Source organism: Tiliqua scincoides, chromosome 3, assembly GCF_035046505.1.
Source record: "Tiliqua scincoides isolate rTilSci1 chromosome 3, rTilSci1.hap2, whole genome shotgun sequence".
Taxonomy (NCBI): domain Eukaryota; kingdom Metazoa; phylum Chordata; class Lepidosauria; order Squamata; family Scincidae; genus Tiliqua; species Tiliqua scincoides.
In genome coordinates, this window is record NC_089823.1 from 61,799,925 (window position 1) to 61,826,907 (window position 26,983).

General features: G+C 42.9%; 2 protein-coding genes across 3 annotated transcripts; one reads left to right on the plus strand and one right to left on the minus strand.

The window, feature by feature from the left end:
* Positions 1-2,182: 2,182 nt before the first annotated feature.
* On the minus strand, positions 2,183-17,079 carry SETD4 (SET domain containing 4). 2 transcript variants are annotated; one of them, XM_066621097.1, is made up of 11 exons: positions 16,958-17,079; positions 15,110-15,218; positions 14,163-14,258; positions 12,970-13,007; positions 10,656-10,744; positions 8,499-8,928; positions 7,058-7,232; positions 6,409-6,481; positions 4,391-4,471; positions 4,145-4,268; positions 2,183-3,196 (listed from the first exon to the last, which is right to left on the minus strand). In XM_066621097.1, exons 2-11 carry the CDS (start codon positions 15,183-15,185, stop codon positions 3,071-3,073), a joined length of 1,308 nt encoding a protein of 435 aa, XP_066477194.1. In that variant the 5' UTR covers positions 15,186-15,218; positions 16,958-17,079; the 3' UTR covers positions 2,183-3,070. The 2 variants fall into 2 exon arrangements, with proteins under 2 accessions (XP_066477194.1, XP_066477193.1); XM_066621096.1 differs by having other exon boundaries at positions 15,110-15,236.
* Positions 17,080-17,268: 189 nt separating this feature from the next.
* Positions 17,269-25,510, plus strand: LOC136644787 (carbonyl reductase [NADPH] 1-like). The gene is made up of 4 exons (XM_066620931.1): positions 17,269-17,344; positions 19,606-19,896; positions 20,679-20,786; positions 24,428-25,510. Exons 2-4 carry the CDS (start codon positions 19,611-19,613, stop codon positions 24,862-24,864), a joined length of 831 nt encoding a protein of 276 aa, XP_066477028.1. The 5' UTR covers positions 17,269-17,344; positions 19,606-19,610; the 3' UTR covers positions 24,865-25,510.
* Positions 25,511-26,983: the final 1,473 nt, after the last annotated feature.

Consider the following 26,983-nt stretch of genomic DNA (forward strand, 5'->3'; position numbering starts at 1 on the left):
TTACTTCTGAATTATCACAACTGGATTTCTCTGTTAGAAATCTATTTGTGAAATTACAAAAAAAAAAAAAAAAATGGAAGAACATGTTTATTTACACCAACGTTCAGCACAACCCTGAGTAAACTTTACTGCTGAACATACAAGCTGCAAACCTGAATATGAAAGAAAAATGAACATGTCCGTAATGATGAACTGAGCCCAAACCTTTAGTACCAACTGATGCAGTTTTGCTGTTGTTTTGGGTAGCAAAAGTTCATAAGGATCACAAAACAGAAAAGAACCTGAAAAAAAATTTCCTTGGGTGCAACTAGGGTTGTACATTTAGGGGCAGGAGGTCTGGTCTAGAGGGTAGAGCCTCCATCTGCCTGAAGATAACATCCACAAGGTCGCCAGTTCGAGGCCACTGGCACCGTGTGACCTTGAAGCAACTGACAAGCTGAAGCCGAGCTATTCCATCTGCTCTGAGCGTGGGAGGATGGAGGCCAGAATGTGAAGCCAGATCGGAATGAAACACCTTGAATGTAGTGGTTCTTGAAAGAAAGAACCTTCTTTCAAATTGTAAAAATCCCTATTTAATAAGGGATTTAAATAAAAGCCTGCCTATGTAAACCGCCTTGAATAAAGTCTTGAATAAAGACCAAGAAAGGCGGTATATAAATACCTGTTGTTATTGTTATTATTATTACATGGCTACCACTGTGCCACAAGTCTGGAACAAATCTGATGACTTCTGTGGAACATGATATGCACCTTGTAAAAAAAAAAAAAAGTGTTTCTGGATCTGATATTCATGAAGGAAAGTCTTCCCACATGGATAGTTGCTGTTAAATGTTTTCAAAAGAGCAATGAAAGTGAGACTCCCACTGGTCACAGGGTGGAACTTTTCACTTTGGACAGTTCCATGTTTCTCCTGCCAATAATCCCCATGAATTTCAGTTTGCCTTCTCCCTAGCAAAACATCTTCCCCCACTCCCACCAGAAAACACCATGCAAATTTAATAAATATTTTTACAAATGCCATTTTGGCAGCATTTGGCGTACACTTAACACATCTGTAAATAATTCAAGCAATTTAAGGAAGGTAAGAAAAACCATCATGGTCACCACGGGGTGACCACAGTGGGTGCTGGAACGGATCATCCATTGATACTCAGGGCCACTGTACATGCATCAGTTAACAGCCAGAAATCTAAAATTCACCATCCTGTCTAAATTAAAGATTTGCACAGATTTCTAAAAATGAGCAGAAATTAATACTTGTTGTCAGGGCAACTAGAGCTCCTCCAAAAACAAGGATATTCACTGTCTTGAGAGTATCAGGATTGCCCATCAACATGAAACTAGTTTGAATGATAAACAGGAAGCGTTCACCACTTCCTGTTCAGCGTTACAGCTAGTTTTTTCAGGAGCCTGCTCTGTAGCGCTATAAGCGTAATGCGTATCGCAACCCGCTAAAACAAGAAAACTTCACCCCAGTAAATTTTTAACAATGTTAATAGGCATACAGTGGGGGGGGGGGATTCTGAATCCACTGATATGGAATCCATGGATACAGGGACCTGCCTGTATATCAAAGTTTTGGGCCCACAAAGCGGGGCAGAGTCTGGATCACCCATGAGAGCCATTAAATTACCTTTAAGTACCTTTATCTAGTTTGTCTCCGTTGGTTTCTTGGTCATGGTGTCCTTTGATCTTGCCTGCTTTCTATAAGCAGTGCACTGTAATATGAATGGCCATATGAGGTATTCCTATATTGAAGGGGCTTTGTTATTTGGGGAGGTTTGGTCATGAAATCTCCCCATCACCCCACATTGCAGAGAGTTAAACTGAAAGGTCTCTTCAATTCCACCCAGATCTCTAGGGCAGTGGTTCCCAAATCTTCTTGCAGTGGTTCCCAAATCTTTTCCCAAATCAGGATCCACTTTTCATGATGACAATCTGTATGGGACTCACTGGAAGTGATGTCATTAACCTGGAAGTGATGTCATGGCCAGAAGAGACACCATTAAGCACAAAGTGAAATCACTGTTCTTACCCAGGAACTCATAAATTTCAAAAAGAGAATATTCCAGCACAGAAGGTTTTCCAGTTCTCCTCCCCATCCCCCATGCTACCATTGCTACCAAGCATCCCACCTGTCTGCAATCACAGAGATACATGAATAAAAATAAAAGATTTGGAATAAAATTTATCTGTGTATTTATTTACAAGAAGATAACCAAAATGCTCCACTCACTCACCCCAATTTTTCCAGTCCCTTCCACAAGCCTCTGAGGATCACTAAAATGCTCCTGTGCCACTCACTCTGACCTTACAATAATGCTGCTCCCATCTCTTTACTTGGATTATGTACCTATACAAAGTAGGTAAGCAGGAAGGACACGGTCCATTGTCATGGTTGGGAAGGGTGGCGGGGGGGGGGATCCCTGCTTACCAGTGGAGCAGCCATGCTGCCAATGAGGAACAGCACACTCCTTCATTGCCGATGGGGGTGGGGGGTCTTCCTGATGACTAGCACCATTTCCTGGCAGGTCATCAGGGAGACCCATCACCACACCCAGAAACAATGAGGAAACTCACTGCTCTTTGGAAGCATGGCCACTCCACTGCTGGTAAGCACAGCTGCCCTGTTGCCACCCCTGGCAGCCACAAGGGATCATGCTGCTTCCTGGATGCCTGGAAAGTAAAAGAGAGTCAAAGAGAGGGGCCCTGCCCCTTCAAAGGCCAACCTGAAAATTCTGAGACGTCTCCTTGGTAAATCTAGCACAACACTCAAAGAAAAAAAGGTGCTCCTTCACTCCCCTGCACCTGTGCAAGCTGCTCCCATACTGAGTACAACGGCAGCACCCAGGTTTGCCAGCTTCCAAGATGGCACCACCCAGTTCATTTGCCATCTTCCAAGATGGTGGTGACCAACTTATCACAACCCATCAGAGATTGTGTTGCTACCCACAATCTGAGAAACACTGCTCTAGGGGTTCATAAAGCCAAACTAATTGTGTCTTCCACTAAGCAACATCCACTGCACACCAAATATTATATTCTGAGTTGCAATTCTATTCCACAGAGATCAAATTGTTGTGGAGTGAAGAATCTCAGCTGACAATTGCAAGATTTTTAGCTCTTCCATATGTAATGCCTCCACCAAAGTGAGCTGGCTTCGAAGATGCGCATAATCCCGTTTAAAGACAGAAACCTGAAAAGTAAAACAAATTATTACTTTTTAAAAATGCAGCTCAAAATATATCTGTAAAGGCAGGCACAAATTGTTATATAAAAACCGGCACAGATTGAAACCACGGCTGTGTACATACAATGCTTAAAATAATTTTAAGTGAAAATTCTGAACATAAATTCTGCACTGAGAAATGTCAAATTCTGCAACCTGAATAAATTATTGAATCCATTCATTATTGAATGAATCCAAATTGCATTCCAGGTCCTGTAAAAGGGGAACAAACTTCCAATGCCCATTAAGCCAAACATTGCCTAAAATAAGAACTTTGCCTACTTTTATACTTCTAGAAAAAAATTAGACTGGGCCATTGCTTGTTCTAGCATTCCAGTCTCTAATCTCATTAGCACCCTCTCAAATAGCCCATGCATACATACATAGGATTGCACATGCACAAGATTGCACTGCTAATGTCCTTAATACAAGACTGACTGCTTTTATTTTTATTTATTTATTTTTATATTGACCAGACTGGGCAGGAGGTCTGGTCTAGAGGGTAGAGCCTCCATTTGCCTGAAGATTAACATCCACAAGGTCGCCAGTTCGAGGCCACCGGCACCGTGCGACCTTGAAGCAGCTGGCAAGCTGCAGCTGAGCTGTTCCATCTGCTCGGAGCGTGGGAGGATGGAGGCCAGAATGTTAAACCAAATCGGAGTGTAACATCTTGAATGTGGTGGTTCTTGAAAGAGAGAACCTTCTTTCAATTTGTAAAAATCCCTGCGTGGATTTAATAAGCCTGCCTGTGTAAACCGCCTTGAATAAAGTCTTGAATAAAGACCAAGAAAGGCGGTAAATAAATACTGTATATTATTATTATATTATTATTATTATTTTTGTGTTTTTCACCATAATGAGGCCCACCCTCAGCCCTTGGACTCTGGAAGGGAGCAGAGAGAATCAAACAAATACCTTCTGAAAGGCTTGTTGGGTCTCCTCCATCAATGACATACATATTTGCGTTGCAAGTTCCAAACTTTTCTTTTCATTCCCCTCTGAAATTATTTCACCAAGTAACACTTTCTTCCAGGAAGTACTGCAACCAAAAATTGAACACATTTTTATGTATCTCACTTCTAAACCAGACACAAAGCCACGAGCAAAGCTAAACAATGGCACTGAAGGGTCTGTCATTTTCAGCAAATGTGTGGAACTTACAATTGCTCTGCTTCAAGGCACAAAAGTTTGAGAGCTGTGAGAAGACTCCAAGATGGCCCATCCCAGCCAAATGTCAGATTACTAGAGATGAAAAATAGCAAATCATAAAAAGAGTCTCAAATTCTTCATTTCATGTACCACAAGCAAACAAGGAAATTGTCACTACTGCTTATCCATATAATAGGCTTCTACTAATCCATGTATTTAATACACAATTATTGTTGGCAACCTTCAGTCTCGAAAGACTATGGTATCGCACTCTGAATGGTGGTTCTGGAACAGCGTCTAGTGTGGCTGAAAAGGCCAATTCGGGAGTGACAATCCCTTCCACACTGGGAGCAAGTGCAGTCTGTCCCTGGTCTGTTTCCCTGGCTATGGTCCTTCCTTCTTTGCCTCAGTCTGTTGGCCAAGTGTCTCTTCAAACTGGGAAAGGCCATGCTGCACAGCCTGCCTCCAAGCGGGCCACTCAGAGGCCAGGGTTTCTCACCTGTTGAGGTCCACTCCTAAGGCCTTCAGATCCCTCTTGCAGATGTCCTTGTATCGCAGCTGTGGTCTACCTGTAGGGCGCTTTCCTTGCACAAGTTCTCCATAGAGGAGATCCTTTGGGATCCGGTCATCATCCATTCTCACAACATGACCAAGCCAACGTCATGTACACAATAAATTGTAAATACACAATAGCAGTATTTAAATCGCTATGACAAATTCATGCCTTGCCTATAGGTTTTCCAGTGATCTGAGTGGTCACTGTTGGGCATGGGAAACCGGACTAGATACACCCCAAGCCTACTGAGGATTAGGCTGCTGTGCAGAGCCCATTACCACAGTGGGAGTTACTTCCGCTGTTGTAAAATGGTCACCGATATACAGCACTCAATTGGTGGCCATTTTGCATGCTTCCTTCAAGAAGCAGCAGCACTGCAACTCTGCTGCCAGACCCCGCAGCACCCACTGGATCAGGTAAGGCAGCGGTGAGGGGCAGGGAGATAAAACTGAGTGGGGAAGGAATGGGGCAGGAAGGCAGAAGGATAAGATGTTCCCAGAAGCAGTGGTACATATAGGATCCTATCTGTTTGGAAACTCCCCACCCCTCTCCTTGGACTTGCGCAACTCTTTAGCTGGTGCAAGTCTGAGGAAATCCACTGGTGAGCAGGAGGCTTATGGAGGGGGAAGGGGAAATAATTTTCTTTCCCCTCCCAAGCATCCTGATCCATCCTACTGCTGGATGCAGCATGCACCTTTTTGGTGGGGGGGATAGGACTGGGCTCTCAGGGCACAATCCTAACCCCTTATGTCAGTGGCAGCACTGGCATAGTGGTGCCAATGGGACATGTGCTACATCCTGTAGTTGGGTGTCACTCACAGAGGCCTCCTCAAAGCAAGAGAATGTTTGTTCCCTTACCTCAGAGCTGCATTGCCCTTATGTTAGTGCTGGAAAGCATAAGGGGTTAGGATTGCGCCCTCAGTCTTGTCCGGCAGGCTCTACTAATGTCTTATGACTTTTGAAATTCTTATTCCATTGTAGCTGCTTCAGCTGTACTCCTACTGAACCCAATCACTGAGGGAGGAAAAGAAGAGCCGCCATATATGAAGGAAAGGAAAGCAGGTTCCCTCTGCCCCTCCACTTGTTCCTACTCAAAAGTGTTCCTATCTCCAATATTAAGATGTAAACAATAAACCATAACACGTGCTCCTACAATTTTTCTGGCCAAGAAACTATCTGAAAGATTTTGATTCACAAAGATTTTGCTTTAAAGTGCTAACATCCTGAAAATGTGATATTACAGATGCTGAATGACCAAAACTAAAAAAAAGCAAAGTAATAAATGTGCTGTTCTTGAGATTGAGAGGTGATAGGAACCCTCCACATTTGATGTCAACCATTTTAGAATAAGAAAAAATATATATATTAAAATCTCTAATAGTGATTTGAAAGTTATACAACATAATATCAGAATCCCTCTGGTGGAGCTGGTGGTATTAAAACCAAATACTCATTTAAGCAAGTGTGTACTTACTCCAAAAGTTTGTGCTCATGTAAAATGGAAAGTTTCTGCTTGTCTTTAGGAATGAGATATTTAAGCAGAGTATCTATAAGAAAAACAGATGCTGAAAGTGAATAATTGCTATATCACATAAACATAAAAAATAGGTATCAAAAGCATTTCTAGTGTATGAGCTATCACTTGCTTGAGTCATTTGCTCTGCACCTAGGTTATTTGCTGCTTCCTGATTAGGCCACAACTGCAGCCTGGATTGTGCTGTGACATGTAGGAGGGCTGATATCATGTGCGCATAGTACTGCTTGGTGGCAAGAGACTTGCACATGAAATATTTTTCATATTTTTATCCGAAATATCTGAACACTCTTGATGAATAAAGCATTTTTATGAGCTCCCCCAAACCAGGGCAAGCACAAGCTCTATTCACAAGCCCTCCTCGAACACTAACATTTTATATTTAAAGAACTGACAGTCTAAAACTGATAGAAATGATACCATAGCTGTATCGTATCTATTCACACTATCAGGGTAACATAAGAAGCCCAACACAAGAATGAGTGGCACTACTATAGCTCCCGCACCACGGAATCCTGAGATAATATGATCAAACTGCATCCCTAAAATTGCATTAACCATCAACATCAAGATCAAACCACAGCTTTACCTTTCCCAACATGCACACTGCTGTGTGGGTTATTGATGGCAACAAAACCATACTCTAGAAGCAGGCGCTGGTTATCATGAGGGCCATAACAAATAAATACTTCTCTGTATTTTGTACAGCATGGAATTGTTTTAATTTCATAGCACCTCGTTTTTTCATTAAATGCAGCTTTCACCTTAGAGGGAGATGGAGAACAGGACAATTTTAGCTCAAAGAAAGTAAATGAAAAGAAATACACCATGCCTAAAACATTTAAGCTATCTTTGGACCTTTAGGGGTGTGATATGCTAAGGGCATAATCACCAGTCCTGGTGCCTGGGGGAGTATCTCTCATTTCACTCTTGTGCCAGAGAAATTTTTAAAAGTTTGTTTGCTCACACATGACATAGCCTGTGCCAGAACTGAAAGAGGGGGAGGAACGTATTTTCTTCTGAATATAGTCCTTAGACCATTTAGACAATCCCATTGATTTCATTCATTGTTCCAGACTGAGGGCCCAATCCTATACAGTGTGTGCCGGCTCACCACTGGCATGCACTGTCGCAAACATGCCATAAGACACCTTTGCAGGCCCTAGCACTGGTGTTCCACCGATGCTAGCCCAGCGCTGGACGGCACTCAGCTAGCTCCAGTGGAGTGCTGAAGCTCCGCTGCTCAGCAGTCACTCAGACTGCCAAGCAGCAGAGAGAGAGGTGGGGGCGAGGAGGGGGCGTTCCAGGGCAGGGGGGAGGTGGGCGAAGGGCAGGGAGGAGGTGTGCTGGGGGAGGGAGCTGGGTGGGAGATATGAAACTCAAAATCTAGATCTCTAAGGGCGCAATCCTAACCAACATAATCCTAACCAAATTTCCTGCACTGAGGTAAGGGAACAAATATAACCTTACCTTGAGGAGGCCTCCATGACTGCCCCCCAACTGCAGGATGAAGCACACGCCCCACCAGCACAGCTATGCCAGTGCTGGAAAGTTGGTTAGGATTGCGCCCCAAGTTTATTTTCAACTTTCAGTAGGCCCTAACAAAATATTGTGCACTTCTGCTGTTTGGTTGTCCTTTTTTATTATTATGGAGCAAGTGAAAAAGCAGCATTTGAAACATACATGGAGGGTTGATTGGAACAAATAGTCCCCCCACTATGAGATTAAGGGCACAATCCTAACCAGGTCTACTCAGAAGTCCTCTTTTGTTCAATGGGGCTTACTCTCAGGAAAGTGTGGTTAGGATTGCAGCCTATGTGGCAGTGCTCAGGCATGAAGGGAGGGGACAAGATGAGCATGCTGATGGCATGCCCCTATCCATCATCTGGACAGGAGACCAGTGACTCAAATTGGCCCAGTGCCATTTCTTAGACACATATACCTGACAAGTCTGGAGTTATGATGTGTTCATCTCATGGCATCCCATTTTGCACCCACATATATCTAAAGCCTGGCTTTAATTATCTCACCTGAACATCTGGATTGTGATTTAGCAGATCCAAGTATGGGGCTAAGGCATATGTATCTGGCTCTCTAGAAAAACATTCCTTCTGCGAGTGCTTCATATATACTGTCCTTGTATTAATGGTGCACCAAGCCCATCGGAAAGCCTCGTAGTTAAAAACAGAATCCACCTTTTTAGGGAACAGAGGCTGCAAAGCAAAGAAAAAATGCTTGGATGAGCGGTACAGTTCCCTGACCAGTCTTCTTTGCTCATGAGCCTTTCTTCTTAAAGGCTCAGGGAAAAGGTTCACTACATCTTGCTCCAAACAAACAGGACAGGTATATATGTCAGGCAGAAGATCCAGGTAAGGCTTCCACAAAGACTTCTTATGAGCATACTTTTCCACTATTAAAAATGTGCACAGTGCTATCAAAGGAGAAATGGAGGGCTTCCATCTATTAAAAAGGCAAAAGAAAGCAGAACCACCATAAACATAATACTCATAAATGTGACATTTGTCTAGTGTTCTCTGAGTCCACAAGGCTCTATAATATAATATATAATGACTCTATAAGGCTCTGACTCTATAATATACATATTACCCTGATGCAATGCTTACAACAACCCTGTATGCATAGAGCAATCACACAAACACTTTCATTCAAAATGCAGATTTTAAAACAGATGCATGGCTGTTTAAACAGGTGTATGCCTCTCCATTTTCTGCAAAGAACTACTCACATGAGGCACCATGTTTATGATCATTATCTTGGTTGGTCATTCCAGAAGTAAAGTATGCATAAAATCCAGCCTGGAATCAATGGTATTCAAGCACAATTTGCACTTAACAGACCAATTCTAAGCGTGTTTACTCAAAAGTTAATCCCCCTACCCCTTCATGAGTTCAGTGGGACTTACCTCCAAGAAATTATGCACAGGACTACAGACTAAGAGTGCAGTTCTATGCACAATCACAAGGATGTGAGCCCACAGAATTCAGTGGAAACTACCTTCCAAATCAACACATACAGCTGCGGTTTTCAAACTCCCAGGGAGTTTGAAAGCGGCAGTAAGTTCTTGCAGGGGCAGGGGGGGGAGGCAGCGGGGGTGGGGGAAGGCAGTGTCATGATCCCTAGGATCACGAGGCTGCAGGGGCTTAGGTACACTTACCAGAGCCTCCTGCAGCCACCCAGAGGTGCGGGAAGCCCTGAGCAACTGTCTGCTTCAAAAGTGAAAGTGGACCAATTGCAGACTTCACTAGGCAGAACAGCACTCTGCAAGGGGTGAAGTCAGGTTGAACTCTTAAGAGAGGTCACGCTAATTAAGGGCCATTAGGGAGAAAGAAAGCTGTAGCATTGTGGGGCATCTGTGTAACTCCTTTCCTCCAAGATCTTGCAAATTTGGGTGTCCCCATCCTGACAGAATTTTGCTACAAGCATAAGTCCTGCTGCAGTGACACAAGTAATTTTTAGGCAAGACTTATGTCTAGATAATTGTGTTAGGTTTGATTATTTTCATCTGTCTCTAATCTCAAGTGCCCGCTTTTGCTTATTTGACCTTAGCACACTTCATTTTATTTTGCCTCTCTTAATAAACCCTTGTTATTTTTACAATTTTATTTCCTTCTTCTTTCTGACCAGAGCTAAAAACTATTACCTCTCCCTTCCTGTAATGCTGCTCAGGGTTATTGCTACAAAGAGCAAATGGAGATGCTAAGGAGTTGGGCTGGCCAGGTCAGGCCAAGTCCTTTAGCAAATGGCTTTCAGGCTGCAACTGGGCTACCCCCCAACAAAAAGGAAGACAGGGAAGGGTACTCCTTTTTTGCCTTTTCTCTTCCAGGTGGGAACTTCTACCCCTCTTCTGGACAACCTAGCTGCCCAAGAGGTACCCAAGAATGTGTGGGAAAATCTGGAGAACAGCTTCCTTCTCCCACCCCAGCCACCACACAGTGAGCCACAGCAACCTCATGAGATCACCACAAGTACCATCAAATAATTTCCACCAGCTAAGTAAGAGATCCACCTGGCACCAACATCTCTAGATTCAGTACAGTTCTAATGAAAACAGTAGGAAGAATTCAAATAAGTACACTCTGTGGATATCCCAACAGCCGTTTAAATGAGAGATCGGAAATCTTCATAAACAATAAAGAAATTTTTCGGACAGGAAGCTATCAACTTACTTTACAATGTATTCCCCGAGGTAGCTGTTAAGTACAGTATCCGTGGTGAGCAAGCATTTTTCAGGTAATGAAATAATCAGTTCTCCTGTCTATGAGATAAAAAAAATCAGAATAGTTACCAGAGGCACCTTTTGGTTAGACTGTCGTTAAGTGTGATATGTGGGATGCCTTTGAAGACTGTTGTTCAGTTGATACAGAATGTAGCAGCAAAGGTTTTGACAAGGACAAAGCTTTACGATCATGCTATGTCTTTACTATTCCATCTGAAATAGTTGCCAGTTTGCTTCTGGGCACAATTCAAAAGGCTAGTTATAGGTTTAAAACCCTAAATGTGTTGTGATCAGAGTACCTGAAGGACCCCTTTCCCCCATGTGAATCTTCCCACCCAGTAAGAACTTTTGGAGAGGTTCCCTCATGAGGTTCATTACTGTCAGAAATCCAGTGAGCATCAAGTCATGAGAGGGAAGTCTCAGAGATCACCCCTGTACTATGGAACTCCCTGGAATTGCAATCGGCACCTTCCCTGTTTATTTCCCACTGCCAGCTGAAGGTTTGGCTTTTTAATAATAAACTTTAATAATAATAAACTTTATTTGTATCCCGCCCTTCTCCCTGAAAGAGACCTATGAATAAGGCCTTCATAGATTTTTATATAGTTTTATTTTTATTTAGTTAGGAGCGCTTACTCTCAGTTATAGTGTTTTAGCTTTCTTTTGTTGTTTAGATTTAGAGAACTTTATTGGCATTAATTTGTGTTCCAACAAATGAATCATCAAAGTAAAACAAGATGTAAAATAAAAAGAAACAAAGAATCAAAAATGAAGTAAAACTAAAATAAAATAAAGGTCACACAAATTTTAAGGTTAAAAGGCAAAGAGACCATACAAATAAACGTTACACCAATCTCTTTCCATACTTTTCTACAAGTGACACAAGGAAATGAGCAGTGCCCTGCAACACATCTACTGGGCCGTCATTTAATAAGTATACAAGTTTCATCAGCTCTGGGAGCCCCATTCTTCGCTAGATTAGATTCCAGATGAATAGAGCGCATGGCTGAATGGATTGGACAAGAGAAAAATATATGGGAGAGGGTTTCGACCTGGAGCAGGGAACAAGGGCAGAGCCAATCAAGAAGAGGGAACTTATGGTACCTTCCTGAGGTTACTGCTGAAGCAACAACATTAAATCTAGCTTGTTTAATTACATGATGTTCCTTAGGATTAATCAAAAGTGTCAGATAAGGAGCCATCTGGTTGTAAGCTAATGGAATGTGGAAATTTAAGGGGGAACAAGTTAGTGTGGCCTGGCTAAGAAGGTTTTGAAATTCAATGTCCGCAAGCCTCTGTTTAACTTTTGAAAGGAGATCTATTTCCAAAGACAGGACCAGATGGTCCAAAAGAAGGCCCACAGATTCTACTTTCTTCCAGACTCTAGTGAGCCACACAGGGGTATCATGTTTAGAAATCATGAGGTATAGCAGACTATCCTGGCTAGTCCGAAAAGGACACCCAGCCAGTACTTAAAGATTAGCTGCCACGCCCTAGTCTCCAGCATGATTGCCCCAGTTCTAAACAAGTGGCTGCATAAGGTGCACATCTAGGGAGACCCAGTATACTCCTAAAAAACTTAGCCTGAGGACGCTCAAACAAATGATTAATCGAGCTTAATCATACAGGAGAGCCATATAGGAGCTGCAGTAATACTTTGACATTATAAACTTTAAGAGCGGATGGAATATGACAATTGCCTTGCCTAAAGAAGAAACGAGTGATAGATTGAATGGTATAGTGGGCTAAATTAGTTCTTTTGCTGTTGCTATTCTTAGTTTTTATTGTATTTATTTTTTAATCTACTATAAGGCGCTCTGGATCCTTGCTGAAACGAGGATATGATTTTTTTAAAATATACATACTTACACTTCTCATACCAATACATAACTGTGAAGAACAGGATAAAATCACAAGCTAGGTCTGTCTCCATCTTGTAGGCCAGAAGCCATTTTGAAGCAGCTATGGGAAAGTGGCTTGTTATGAAATAGTATGCAACCTTATCAGTCTTCCTTGCAGCAGACAACCATGGAACCATGATAAGCAATGCTGGTACAAAGGTCTCTCATTAACCTGACAAGATGCAGCTGTGAATCTCCCCAGTAACAGAGGGTAACAGTGATTGCTTGGCATTGTATCAGCTGGTGAGGTCACCTTCCAGAAACTTTGGGCAGTCCGAGTTTCTGGTTGGATAAATGTTACCTTTAAGGTAATTTTTTAAAAGCCCACAATGTCTACATAAGCTCCTTCACAGGAATACAAACCTTAATAGTTGTTGTAGTCATCAGTCCTCTTCCTGTTTCTAGAAAAGACATACAATGGGAAAACGTTCAATCAAACTTGCATTGTGCTGTATAAGAGGTTCAGACTGTTCTTGAAGAGGTTGCCTTCCCCTTGAAAGAGCAGGCTTGCAGTTCAGAGTATTCCTAAACCTGGCTTTGCAAACAGATGTCCCGATAGCCTGATGAGCTTTTGCCCAGCTTTGGTTGGTGCACCAACCGCACCCATTTCTGCCTCAGATGAACCTATTAATGGTGGCTCATGTCTTAGTCATCTCATGATTAGATTATTGCAACACATTCTGTGTGGAGCTGCCTTTGAAGTCCCTTCAAAAGCTTTAACTGGCACAAAGTGCATGAGTCTTTGACTGGGACCAAATCATGTCTCAAGCAGTGCACCTGGGACAACAGAGGTATCAGTTTATTTCTAAAAGCAATACAAGATGTTAACTATTACATTTAAAGCCTTTACAACATGGAACCAGGATACATGAAGGACCACCTTCTTCCATATGAATCTTGCAACTTGTTAAGATCTAGGAGGAAGGTTCTCTTTTGTGTCCTGCAGCCATCTCAAGCAAGCCTCACAATGATGCATGAGAGGGCCTTCTTGGTTATGGTCTGGCACTCCCTACCACTTCAAGTGCGCATAATCTTCTTCCTGCCAGTTTTTCTCTAGAGACTACAGACATGGCTCTTTCAGCAAGCATTTCTTGGCCTCTCTTGATTTAGCTGCTGTTTCCTTTGTTCTGATTCTCTTTGCTTTGGTCAAAGAGTTTTCTGCTGCTGTTCTTTATTTTTAATTGCACATAATTAGTACTGATTGTTTTAATTCCCTGCTGAAAGACACTTTGAGTTCCCAGAGGGAGAAAACGCATCTTTTAATGAAATAATGTGGTAGCCTTTCCTAAATGAGGCACTGACACAGTCCATCATCAGCTTCTTTAGCTACTCAGTTTTCCTGGATTCCCACCAGCTTTCCTAGATTCACCACTAAGAAATCATGTAGCAAAAGGGGAATGGACGACTGTCTGAATCCCCACTGATCATAGCTTCATGTGAATTCCCTGATCTACAGAATGTTGCTGTATAGTCAGTGAGGTACAAAAATTTCATCACACAGAAGCCGAATGTCACTTGTCACAGTGAAAACTCATTGCAAATTATTAAGACATTACCTGAAAACTGTGCAGGCCTTAATTTACTATCTTCAAAGCCTCTTTCTTTCAGCCACTTCTTAAGGAGTATGTATTCATGTTTGTGACTCAGATTTACTAAACAAAAAAAATTATTATGGTTTACATAATTATGAAGTGACTGTATACGTTACACTGAAGTTGATTTACAAAAGGATATTTTATGACATGGTTACTAAATGCACACACACTACAAACCAGTGACAATGGAAATTGATGCAATATGGGCATTTTGACTTAACCAAAGAAATAGAATATCTTGGATGTAAGAAATCCAGATTGACTACTTTGCACCTAAGACTGCACTCAGATCAGTGTTGCTCTGGAATATGGATTAAGTCGAGCTATGAATTCCTCCATCCCATCAGCATCAACACTGTAGCAGTCCTATACACTTTTATTTCAAGCATTCAGTACTGATTTAAAAGGAAAATGTATGCAGATTGGGGTCTGTCCTTTTAAAAGATAATTATTACTTCTTCTGTGTTGGCCATTGGTTTTTAACCATGGTACAAATGCTGTATATTAACTGCTGTACAAATGCTGGATTACTTAACATACTGCTCCTACATATCTATTCAACTGGTACAACATTTATTTAGCAGCAGTGAAAACAACATCATAATAACCTGGTTTGTGACAATGAAGATGTTGGAATGTTACTTCTTAAACAATAATACACTGGACAACCATTTGTTAAGATTGGGCTCTGACAGTGCAATCCTATGCATGAATTCAGAGGGGCCTGCTTCCAGGAAAGTGTGTTAAGTTTATATTACCCTTGGAGAAATCCCACTGAATTTAATGGGACTTACTTCTAAGTAAACACTGTAAGTACTGTAACTTAATTGTGTGTGTGTGTGTGTGTATCTTTATTAATAATTATTTTTACAGTCTTGAATAATTTTTTTTAAACATACAAACATTACCACAACATAATGAGAAACTGCTAGATTGCTTTCTTCTCCTCTTTCGGCATGTCCGTCCTTTCTTCTTCTTCATCATCTTTATCCAATGACTGTGGATTATGTATGCAACCTGTGAATGAAAATTTTGCTGGAGAAACAATACTACAGTCATTCTTTCAGCTGCAGCACAGACAAAATGTTTCAATGTCATACCCCAATCCTACCTATGCATCAGGGCCTCTGAGAGGAATTTTATCAGGGGGCACAAAATTTCTTTTGGTCTCTTCCCAAAGGGGGAGGGAAGGGGGATGAAACAAAGCAGGGGAGGGTGGTGACAAGGGTGGGCAGAACAAAGGTGGGGAGGGGCCAAAACAGGGCGGGCAAGGGTGGTGGCAGCCAGAAAAGTGTTTGGAGTCCATATCTACTGGCTTCCCAATGCGCAGCCCAGGATACCTGCCCATGCGGCATTGGCAACTAGATACAGTAATATGGAAAACCAAACACAGTCCTGAGTCTCTCTAAAATCTTTTAAATATAGAAAATCATTGCAGAAAATTAACATCATCATATTTAGGCTCACACTAGAATGGAAAGTGTCCTGTTTGCACCAAAACGTAGCCCCACAGCTGTGTCCCTGAGCTCCTATATGCTCCTTCATGGCAAGCTGATCTACATGCCAAAGAGGTACTATGGCAGGCCATTTTCCTCCCAGATTTGACACTGTGTTGAGGAGTGTCATGGATGCATTCCTTGGCCCAGCACATATGGCTTTCAGTGGCAGCAGTAGCTGCACATTCAGCATCCCATGTGGGCAGCGAATCCTGGTGAGACAGGAAAATATAAGATCCCAGGAAATTTCTAGGCGCCCTCCTTTGGCTTCTGGGTCCCCTTTTTAACCCTGGGCCTAGGTACAAATTACCCCCTTTATTTTATTTATTTAAAACATTTATACCCCACCTTACCAAAAGCACAAGGCGGGTTACAAAACATAAGGGCCCAATCCTAACCAACTTTCCAGAACCAGTGCAGCTGCAATGTGGCCCCTATGGAGACCCCTAGAAGTCTCCATAACTACCCTCCCATCACAGGATACAACACACACCCCATTGGCACAACTACACCAGGGCTGGAAAGCTGATAGGATGTGAACCTTAATACATAAAACATAGAATACAATTATTAAAAAGTTAAAATCTAGTTCATTTAAAACCAGCACAACAAAGCATAATAATTTTTAAATTCCATAGGTGATGACAGGTAAAAAAACAAAGCACGACTAACTAAAACCAAGCAACTAACTAGGCACAACTAACTAACTAAAAACAAGTGAATACACAATTTAAAAAAAACAAAACAAGTTACATAAAAGACAGCCAGGAATATTCCACCCTTTATTGTTGTTCAGTCATGTCCGACTCTTCGTGACCCCATGGACCACAGCACGCCAGGCCTCCCTGTCTACCACTAACTTCCACCCTTCAAAAGCTAATGTAAAATAAAAATGTTTTTCGGCCTCGCCGGAAACTTTCTATTGAAAGGGCAGATTTTAGATGTCCTGGTAGTGAGTGCCATAAAAGTGGTGCCACGCATTGTCATCGCCGTCCCCCGCTACATACGCTTACTCAGAAGCGGGCCATAGCAAGTGCAGACATTATGCCAGTCACTTTCAACCACTGTGCCACAGCACACCAGTGTGCCCTGGAAGTTTGAGGGGGCAGGATCATTTATTAGTAGGGCCACTGGGGGATGTGAGCCCCCCACCTGCAGCACAGTGTGCCTTGTCAGTTGTCAAAAAACTGATGGTGTGCTGCCCTGACACTTTTAGTGCCTTGTCTGTTAAAGTTGAAAATCAATGCATTATGCGCTTACCCTTCAGTAAGTCTCAGGGGACATCCTTCAGAGCAAGCATGCCTCAATGTCCATGGTGCTCTCAGGTGGCTCTTCTTGCACCCGTGTCCACACAACCAGCATCAAGCCCAGCCCAGCCCCGCGTGGCTCCTCCTCAGGCTGCGAGGAAGAGGAAGAGGCGGCGGCTGCTGAGTGCTGCTCCAGCCTCCTCATCCAGTCTGCAGTCGGAAGAGCGCAGGGCTGGGAAGCGACCCGCTTTCTCATTGGGTGGGCGAGGAAAACCCGCCTCTCTCTCTCCCTCTCGCCTGCTGTGGACGTTCCACGTGCATCGCAGGCACTGCAGCGGGAGCAAAGCAGCGTCCTCGGAGGCTCGCTCCGAAAAAATTCCCTCCCCAGCACCAGTTCCACGTAAGTTTTCCCCTTCTGACGTGCAGAGCTCTGCTCTTTCCAGCGTGCCTTGCTCAAGAACTGGGAGGACTTGCCCTCCAGAAGGGGACGATGCCCAATTTGCCTCACTCCGTCCCCCTACTACCTGTTTTAGCTGGGGATCCCTAAAAACAGGGGGAGTTGGGGGGGAACCTTGCACTGGCTTCAGGGAGGGGCTGATCTGCACAGTGCTCCCCCTCCTCCGCCCCTTTGGGCAATCAGAGATGCTTCTTGGGAGGTGTGGGTCCCACCTGGTGTGCCCAGGGTGACCAGATGCCCTCTTTTTCCAGGACATGTCCTCTTTTTTAGCCTCATGTCCTGGGAAAGAACTTAACAGGGACATGGTGTGGGTGGGGAGGTAGGTGAGGCAGCGTGGGTGCTTGGGTGCCTCCCAAGCCTCCCACGGTGGTGGTGCTTTTTAAAGGACTCCAGTAGGGAGGCTCTGCCTCACCTGCCTCCCCACTGACCACACATCCCTGGAACTTTAATGTCTTCCTTTCCCTGTGAGTGGGCCCCTGCAGGCAGCACATAGCCTTCTTGTAATTAATAAACTATATGTAATATAGTTTTAAACTTAATCATAATATAGTATTTCAATTAACCACATGAAATCCATATCTGAGTATTTTTAGCTTTTGTTTTGTCATGCCCTACATTTTTCTTTGATGTCCTACATTTTGAGGTACCTTGGCTTCTTTTGAGGTTATGACATCTGGTCAACCTGGGTGTGCCCTGTCAGCCTCTCCCCTTCCCAGGAGACCACCCAACCCTCATCAGTAGCCAGGGATCTGAGAGGTCTCCAGAGGCCACCATACACCCCCTTGCAGAAGGGCTGTGTCTGAGTCACTCATGACTCCCCTGAAAGTGCACTCCTTTCCTCCAGCCTGGAGGGGAAAGTGTGCTCCCTGTAGTGCCGCACCTGGACCCTGCAGAGCTAACTCCTCACTGGAGCAGGGCCGCTGGTAGAAGTGATAAGGAACAGTCATCTCATTTACTGCCACCTCAAGGCTACCTTGCAGCCCCTTCACGTGACCCATGGAGAGCTGAGTCTTGGCTGAGCCAGCCTGGGGAAGAAAAGGCTCGGCTACTAGGCTTGATGACCCCACCCCATTTTTTCAAGGCCTAGGCGGTATCGGCCGCAGGGGGCGAGTCCAACCCCGACCTAGAGAATGCTCGTTTTATAAACAAAAGCAACCAATTCTTCATTGCATCTTTGCTTTTATAGAATGTGAACTACGCCCTTTTTGCATTTGTCAGTGTACGTCTGTTGCATGTGCTTTTTGGACCTGTAATACGCTGGATGGGCATATGGTTGTATGTGGTTGCTGATAAAATTGGACACCGTTATTGATAGATTCAACCACTGCATAGTGTCATCTTAAATTTTGTTTTCTTAGGCACAGTGGCACACCAAGGTTCAGTGAAATGTTAGATATACTGTGGATTGACTTCATTCATCCCTCTCACTTTCCTGATACATTTAGAATTTTTGCTTTTATTTGTCTTGCATTGCCACTCTATGTACACTTATCCGTAAGCTCTATTCAAGAGTAAATTTCATTTCACATTTCATTTCGCACATTTCAGCTGCCCAGATGAAAGGCTACAGTACCACCAATACCTAAAGCGCAGGGCAGTGTTTCCCAAAATGTGAGCTGTGGCTCCCCAGGAAGCCGTGGAAACCAGCCAGGGGAGCCACAGAATCCTCTCAAAAACCCTGCACCCTATACAGTGTATAGGATTGTAGGCCTAATGGGGAGCTGCTGCTAATGGCCCAGTAGATCAAGGGAGCCACCAGTTGAAACAGTTTGAAAACCACTCCTTTAAAGTGATGTAGTGTTGTTTGTGTGGTACTCTGCATACTCTGACCCATAAACTTTGCTCCATGCCAGGCTTTAATTGTACTTTGACTGCTACCCACTCCAACATGTCATAGAAATGAATGGCAGTTGACTGCATTGCATGACTTGCAACCTGCGGAATGCCCAAAGCAGTGCCTGTGCCCTGCTACTTTTCAGGTACAAAATACCTCTGAAAATTCTTCCTTTTGCGTCTTGATGCATTGAAGCAGGAGGCAAAGAAATATGCAGGAGCAATATTTGGACTTCTAAATGGAAGTCTCAAGTGAGACTATACAGCCTTCTACTAAACAAGTAAATCATTGAATAATAAATCATTTTAAATCGTTGAATAATAGTAAATCATTGAATAATATTATTGTTGCTTTGGAACCCACTTGATAGGAACAATGTCCAGCACTCCAGTAGCTGTGGTGACCGGATCCAACAAAGGCATTGGATTTGCCATTGTGCGGGCTCTATGCAAACAGTTCCCCGGTGATGTATACCTGACATCCCGGGACATCGAACGTGGCAAGGAGGCAGTGGCAAAGCTGCAGCGGGAAGGGCTGAAGCCACTTTTTCACCAGCTGGACATCAATGATCTTCAGAGCATCCGCACCCTCCGCAGTTTCCTGAAGGAGAAGTATGGAGGACTGAACGTGCTGGTCAACAACGCAGGGATTGCTTTCAAAGGTAACATGCTCTGTGAAGAAACCCCCTGGAAAATGCTAGTGTTACATACTGAATGTTGTGTTCATTTTTATAGCTCAGTTACCAGGACTATAAATGCAGATTTAGCAAATAGGTAGGAGAAAATTTCCAAAGCAATGAAATGCTTTCAGTTCACTTTCTTGAAATACACAGTATCTTGAGATCTGTCAGGTTTGGGCACATTAGAAAACTATTACATATTTCATTTTCTCAAATTGATGTAAAATCTCACTAAACCATTTTACTAACAGGGACGATGGGAATTTTAACAGAATTGATCTTATTGGCATGCCTGGAGATTGGTCATCATATTTATAAAACACTGATAGCATATTTATAAAGCCCACCCTTTTTTGAGGCACTGTGCAGAAATTTGAAACAATATGGTTCCTACCTCAGGCTTACTATCTAAACTTTTATTCACATTTCTTTTAAATCCCTAATGTGTTATGTTTTCCGTTAGATTCTAACACATTAGGGATTTAAAGGAAATGTGAATAAAAAGTAAAGATAATGCTGCCTAGATACCTGTTTAGGCATTATTGTGTGGTCATCTTTCCAGTTCTTTTTTTAATGTTTATGAGTTACTATATCTTGCCTGTTATATTGTCTTTCTTTTCTTATAAATACTGTGTACATCATAAGTAATATCAAAATGTCTTTCAGTATTGAAGAAACAAGGATCTTTTTTTAAAAAAGAATTTTGGATTTGTAGATTCACTCCTTATTTCTGTGTGTTTGCTCTCTCCATCTGAAAAAAAAAGTTAAAGATACTACTCCATTTGACATCCAAGCAGAAGTCACACTGAGAACAAACTTTTTTGCAACCAGAGATATTTGTACAGAATTGCTACCATTGTTGCAGCCTAATGGTAAGTGCACCACAGTGAATACTGCATTGGGATCCTGTCACTGTCCTTGCCTTTTCCCCTTTAAAGGGACAGGGGACCCTTTACACAAACTGGTGGGTTGCTTAGACTGTATTCTTAGCATATTTAAATGTCTGATCCTAATCACATTTTGGGGAGAGTAAGACCCACTGATTTCAGTGGAACACCAGAACGCTTTCTCCCCACCTCCCCCCATAACCCCACCTACCTCTCCGCTGCTCGGTGGTCCAGCTCAGCACTAGCAGAGCACAGGCACTAGGGCCTGCAAATGCCCCTTATGGCACATTTGCAACAGTGCGTGCTGGTGGTGAACTGGCACGCAAAGATAGGATTGGGCCCTATTCCTATCTGCTTCTATTTTGCAGTCAGCAAAGCAACATTTGAGAGAATTTGAAGGAGGTACTCTAGAATTGCCAAATCCAGTATGAAACAAATGGTGTAAATACATAAAATGAATTTTGAATGTTTGACTAGAGAATTCTAGCATATGCTGCTTTTCCCAGCACAGTTGTAGTAGAAGCTTCAGCTATCAAACTTAGCTCTTTGATCACATAGGAGTCCTATATTTTCTATATGTGCTTTATATAATGATACATGGATAGCAAGCAGTGGTGTGTGAACAATCTGCATTTCTGCAGTGGATCCATCTGGAAAATTAAAGTATTACACATGGGTTGCAAAAATGTGTAAAGAAAAGCAGTAATTAACCCACACTAACCCTCAGTTCATATTACTAGGCCAATTTACAAAATATTTTGTATTCACTGTAGCTAGTTAATCATTCAGAAATCTTTCTTACTGGTTATGGACCTTCAAGAGGTATTTGTTGAACTTTTATTCTGCCTTCCAAAAATTGTGTTAATACAATTCACTTATAGGCTAAATCAGGGGAGCTCAAAGTTTTTGGCAGGAGGGCCACAACATCTCTCTGACACTGTGTCGGGGGCTGGGGGGAAAAAAGAATTAATTTACATTTCAAATTTGAATAAATTTACATAAATGAATATATTAGAGACGGAAAATGAATGAATGAATTCAATCTAGTTTATGATTCCATTCACACTAATGGGGGGGGAGATCTTCATGCCAGTTTATGATCCCATTCACACACACAAATGGAGGGGGGGATCTTCCACACTTTCACACACATACACCCGCCTGCTCGCCTGCCCCCTCGCCCTTCCTCCTTCCCTCATTTGCTTCCTCCTCCCTCATTTGCTTGGGCAGTATGTGCTCCTGCCTGGCCACCCACTTGCCTGCTTGGCTGCCTTCCTGCTCCTGTATGCCTCCCTGCCTGCCCACCTAACCGCCCTTCCTCACTAGCTAGGGCAGCATGTGTTGCTGCTGCTGCTTGCTTGCCTGCCTTCCTGGCCAGCCAGCCAACCAGCCCTCCCTCCCTCGAGACATGTGCTGCAGGCTAGGCTGATCTGATCTCTCTCTCTCTCTCTCTCTCTCTCTCTCTCTCTCTCTCTCTCTCTCTTCTTTCTTTCCTGCACTCCCCTGGCTCAGGTTGCAGGAGGGGAGGGGAGGGGAGCCAAGCCCAGCCTATCGGAGCCTAGCCCCAACCCATGGGCAAGGCAGAAAGAGACCAGCCTGCAAGCACGCAGGGTCTTTTATAGTGGGAAGTAACTCAAGACCTGCAAGTCTCATGTTACCTTCCCACTATAAAAGGCCCTGCGCACATGCTGGGCTTGTCTTTCCTTCGCTGCCACTGAGCTCAGTGGTGAGGAAAAGCAAAGTGTGCAGTGGGCCAGCATGGGCTGGGGTGAGGGCCGAGTGCTCACTGGAGATGGGGGGATCCCCTGGGGGCCGGATGGGGACCCGCAGTGGGCCGCAAGTGGCCTGCGGGCCAGGCTTTGGACACCCCTAGACTAAATAATCAATTATTGTGCATATGTTAAGAAATAACAATTAACAGCCCAATCTTATCCACACTTTCCTGGGAGTAAGCCCCATTCACACTAATGAGACTTACTTCTGAGTAGACATGCATAGGATTGGGCTGTTACTTACTAATTATATCTAATCAGAAAATTGATGAAGAATACGTACAACTGTATTCAATTATATTAATATTTCTGGCATGAATACAGATACAGGTCATGCCCTGTTATCCACTGGGAACCCTCAGTTTATTCCAGAATCCTCAGTGGATAAAAAAAATCACTGGATATCAAATCAATGGAAAAATAGCTTTAAAGACCCATTTCCAGGTTTCTTGCTCCTCCATTGTCACCCCAGAAAGCATTGGCATGGATGCTATACTGCATTCAGCCACTAGATGGAATGAATAATGGAATATAGTGGAATGAAATCATAATTATTTAATAGCGTGATTAGATTTTGGTGGTTTTTTTCCTTGTTACAAGGCACTGAAAGATGGACTTCTGTTTCAGTGGTGAGTCAATTCAGTGGATATTGAAGTCCCACTTGTATACATTATGCTGCTATAGCTGATCTCTTGTAGGTTCTACCTAGGGCCCAATCCCATCCAACTTCCCAGCACCAATCCAGTAGGATGGATTTTCAGTCATGCCAGTAGGATGTGTGTGGCATTTTATGATGAGGGAACAGTCACAGAGGCCTCTCAAGATAAAGGAACATTAGTTCCTTTCAGGGCTGCATTGGCACTAGAAAGTTAGTTAGGATTAAGCCCCTAGTTGTTCTGCTAGAACAAACAGTATGTTTTTGTCCACTGATCCTTTTGCAATCAAACTGCTCTGTCCAGAGTTTTAGCAGACCTCAAAATGTGAAAATTCCATAGGCATAGAATAGAAAGTACAGCAAGAAAATATAGTTCCTCAGGGAAACAAAACCTACGCATACTCTCTTGGAGGTGTCCCCTATAAAATTCACTGGGACATTTCCAGGTAAACATTCCTAGAATGAGGCTATACGAGAGGGATTATTTGGTCATTACTATTTTAACTTGGATTGGATATTCAATATTTTAAAGTTAGATATGTTAGTATTGGCACTGGTCAGTACTGTAATGAATGTACATTCTGCAAAAGAGATTAGCTCAAAGATGTAGTCATACTAATATCTCACAGTTAAAACAGACTTGAAGGTCATCTAGTCCAAATGTCTGCACTGAAATGGGTAGCCTTGTGCAGCAATTCACGATAATTTCACTCATTAAGGGCGCAGTCCTAACCAACTTTCCAGCACTGGCCTAGCCGCAATGCAGTCCCAAGGTAAGGTAACAAACATGCCCTTAACTTGAGGAGGCCTCCTTGACAGCCTCCCCACTGCGGGATGCAGTGCATGCCACATTGTCACAGCTATGTCAGTGCTGGAAAGTTGGTTAGGATTGCGCCCTTACTCTCTTACAAAGAAGTTTAATAAACTAGATATAAAATACTGTATGCCACAATTAGAGAACAGAATAAGATTCTAATCCCAGCACTGATTTTGCAACACATGTAATCATTTAGTAAAGCCCTCTAGAGTGTTTCCAAAGGTACGCCATGTATCATTCTACATGAGGAAGTAAAATTCATGAGGCTCACCCTCGAAGGAAAACCTGCTCCAAACTTGACAGGAAATGGAGGTATGTCACTTATAGTATAAGGAACAACCTAAATAGCTTCTATTTCTATAAAAAAAATTCTTTTTAATAGCCAGAGTGGTGAACGTATCCAGCATGTGTGGTGCCTCAGCATTGTCCAGATGCAGCCAAGACCTGCAGCAGAAGTTTCGCAGTGACACCATCACTGAAGACGAGCTGGTGAAACTCATGGAAAAATTTGTTGAAGACACCAAGAAAGGAGTGCGCGAGAAGGAGGGGTGGCCAAATACTGCTTATGGAGTGTCTAAAATAGGAGTCACAGTTTTGTCCAGAATTCAGGCAAGACAACTGAATGAAACCAGGAAGGCAGATGGTATTCTCCTGAATGCCTGTTGTCCTGGGTGGGTCAGGACCGACATGGCAGGTCCCAATGCCACCAAATCTCCAGATGAGGGAGCCGAGACTCCAGTTTATTTAGCCCTTCTGCCCCCTGGTGCCAATGGGCCTCATGGCCAGTTTGTTAGTGAAAAAAGGGTACAGAAATGGTAACTGTACAGTAACACTTCGATGTACACACTGAAAATTCTATATCACTCAGTATAGCAATCTAGGAAATAAGGGGGTAGTCCCATGATAAAAAACAACAAAAACCAATCAAGGTGTGGGTATAGTGTATGGAAAATTAGTAAAGATCTCTACATGTTGCACTTTCATGGGTTTTTCTTCATATTAAAAACAAAATCAATATCGTAAAAACATAACTTGTATAAAATACTCATTAAGAAGGCGAACCTGTAAGGAGTTGAAGTAACAAGGATTTAATTTTGTATTCAGCCTCCTGTGTTCTTTGAATGTCGCTTAACTATTTTGTTATGACCTTTAGAACCTTGTTCTTTCAACCTAACAATTGTTCTTTCAACCTAACCCAAATGTGGAAATGGGTTTCTGTTGTAAGAGTTTAAACAGTGTTGTACAGGAAGGAGAAGACCACAGATAGTAATGAAATACATGTGCAAATTTTGCAAACGTTTACCTGTTAAGAGCCTTGTTTAGCAGCATCTTCTGGTTTGCTGCTCATCTTGTGAGCAGCCTTTAGCTAGGTTTACAGTTTCTAGAGCATGAACAGCTCTCTTTAGTTATATGAACATTATTTGATTAATTTGAAGGTGTAAATCCATTGGCTCCTTTTATATGCATGGAATAGTTTTCTATAATGAATTAAAGCTATTTCAGATTTTACAGCAAACATGAATGTATGTGATTGTTTTTATTTTAGCAATCATTTAACAAATGTTCTTTAATTGCTTTGTGAAATCACCTGTACCTACTTCTAAGCATGCGTACATGAAACTCCAAGAGAAGTGTACTGGCATGGGAAACTTGAATTTGTCAAGGAAAATAAAAAAGTGCAATATTATAAAATCATGTTAAAGAAAAAGAACAAAAGGTGAATATTTTCTGGGCAAGAGAGAAATAACATGCCACGGTGTTGAAAGCTCCATTGGAAAAATGGAACACACTTTAAAAAATCACTTGGAAATATTTAAATATGAGGGTGGTATAGACATTGCTATTTATTTAAAAATCTATATCCCACCTTTCTAAAAAAATCAGGGCAGCTAACAGCAAAAATAAAAATACAGAATTTATTATAAACAGCATGGAAGGGAGGGATAGAGCACAGTTCAAAAATGTGGCATATAACCTGTCATGGCAGTAACAGCCCGATCCTGAGTCCCTGTGGCACACGGCTGCGGCGGCACAGAAAATAGCTTCCGCCACATCCTGCACACCAACAGCAGCAGCAGGTGGCACCTCAGGAGAAGGGCACTTTCGTCCCCTTCTCTTGGGCAAGGGAAGTAGCCCCGCAATAGGGCTACTTGATTCACCACCAAAAGGTTGGAGGTGAAGTGAGAGCTTGTGTTGTGAGAGCTTTTGTCTCACTTCCCTCCCTCTCCGCTCCCTCCCCCCCCGGCACATGATTCAATTGGGGGGGGTCACAAAAACTCACAAGGAAAATGCATTCATCCCTACAGAAAGTAAAACTGAGCCACACACGGTCGCAAATAGGTGACCGTGTCTCAGCTCTTATCACAGGACAGGTGAAGGGGAATGTTGGGCTATCATAAATGCCCTGATCAATGAATGTGGAGCTCAACAAATGCTCCAGAAGGCAGCCGCCCCATAGTTTTAATAAAAATGGAAGCTTGAGTGGTTGGTAAAATAAAACTTTTTTTTGGCTCACGAAGGTAGGTAGGTCTTGATAGAGTACCATTTTAAAAAGTGGGTCCCACTGCTAAAACATTTGAGAACCACTGCCTTAGAATATTTTAAAGGTCCAACAGAATCAGGCCACACAGCTCCAGTTCACATGAGCCACTGCATTCTGCACCAACTGCAGTTTCCAAACCATCTTCAGTAGCAGGCTTACGTGCAGCATGTTAATGGTAATCTAATCTTGATGTCACTAAGGCATGGACAACCATGGCCTGATCAGACTGACTCAGGTACAACTGCAGTCAGTGCACCAGCTGAAGCTGAGCAAAATCTCCCCCGGCCACAGATGCTACTAGGAGCAACTGTGAATTGAAAAAGTGTCCAGGCTGAGGCCTCCCCTGGCCTCAGAATGCCTCCCAGATGTGACCAGAAGACATCTCCGGGAGGTCAG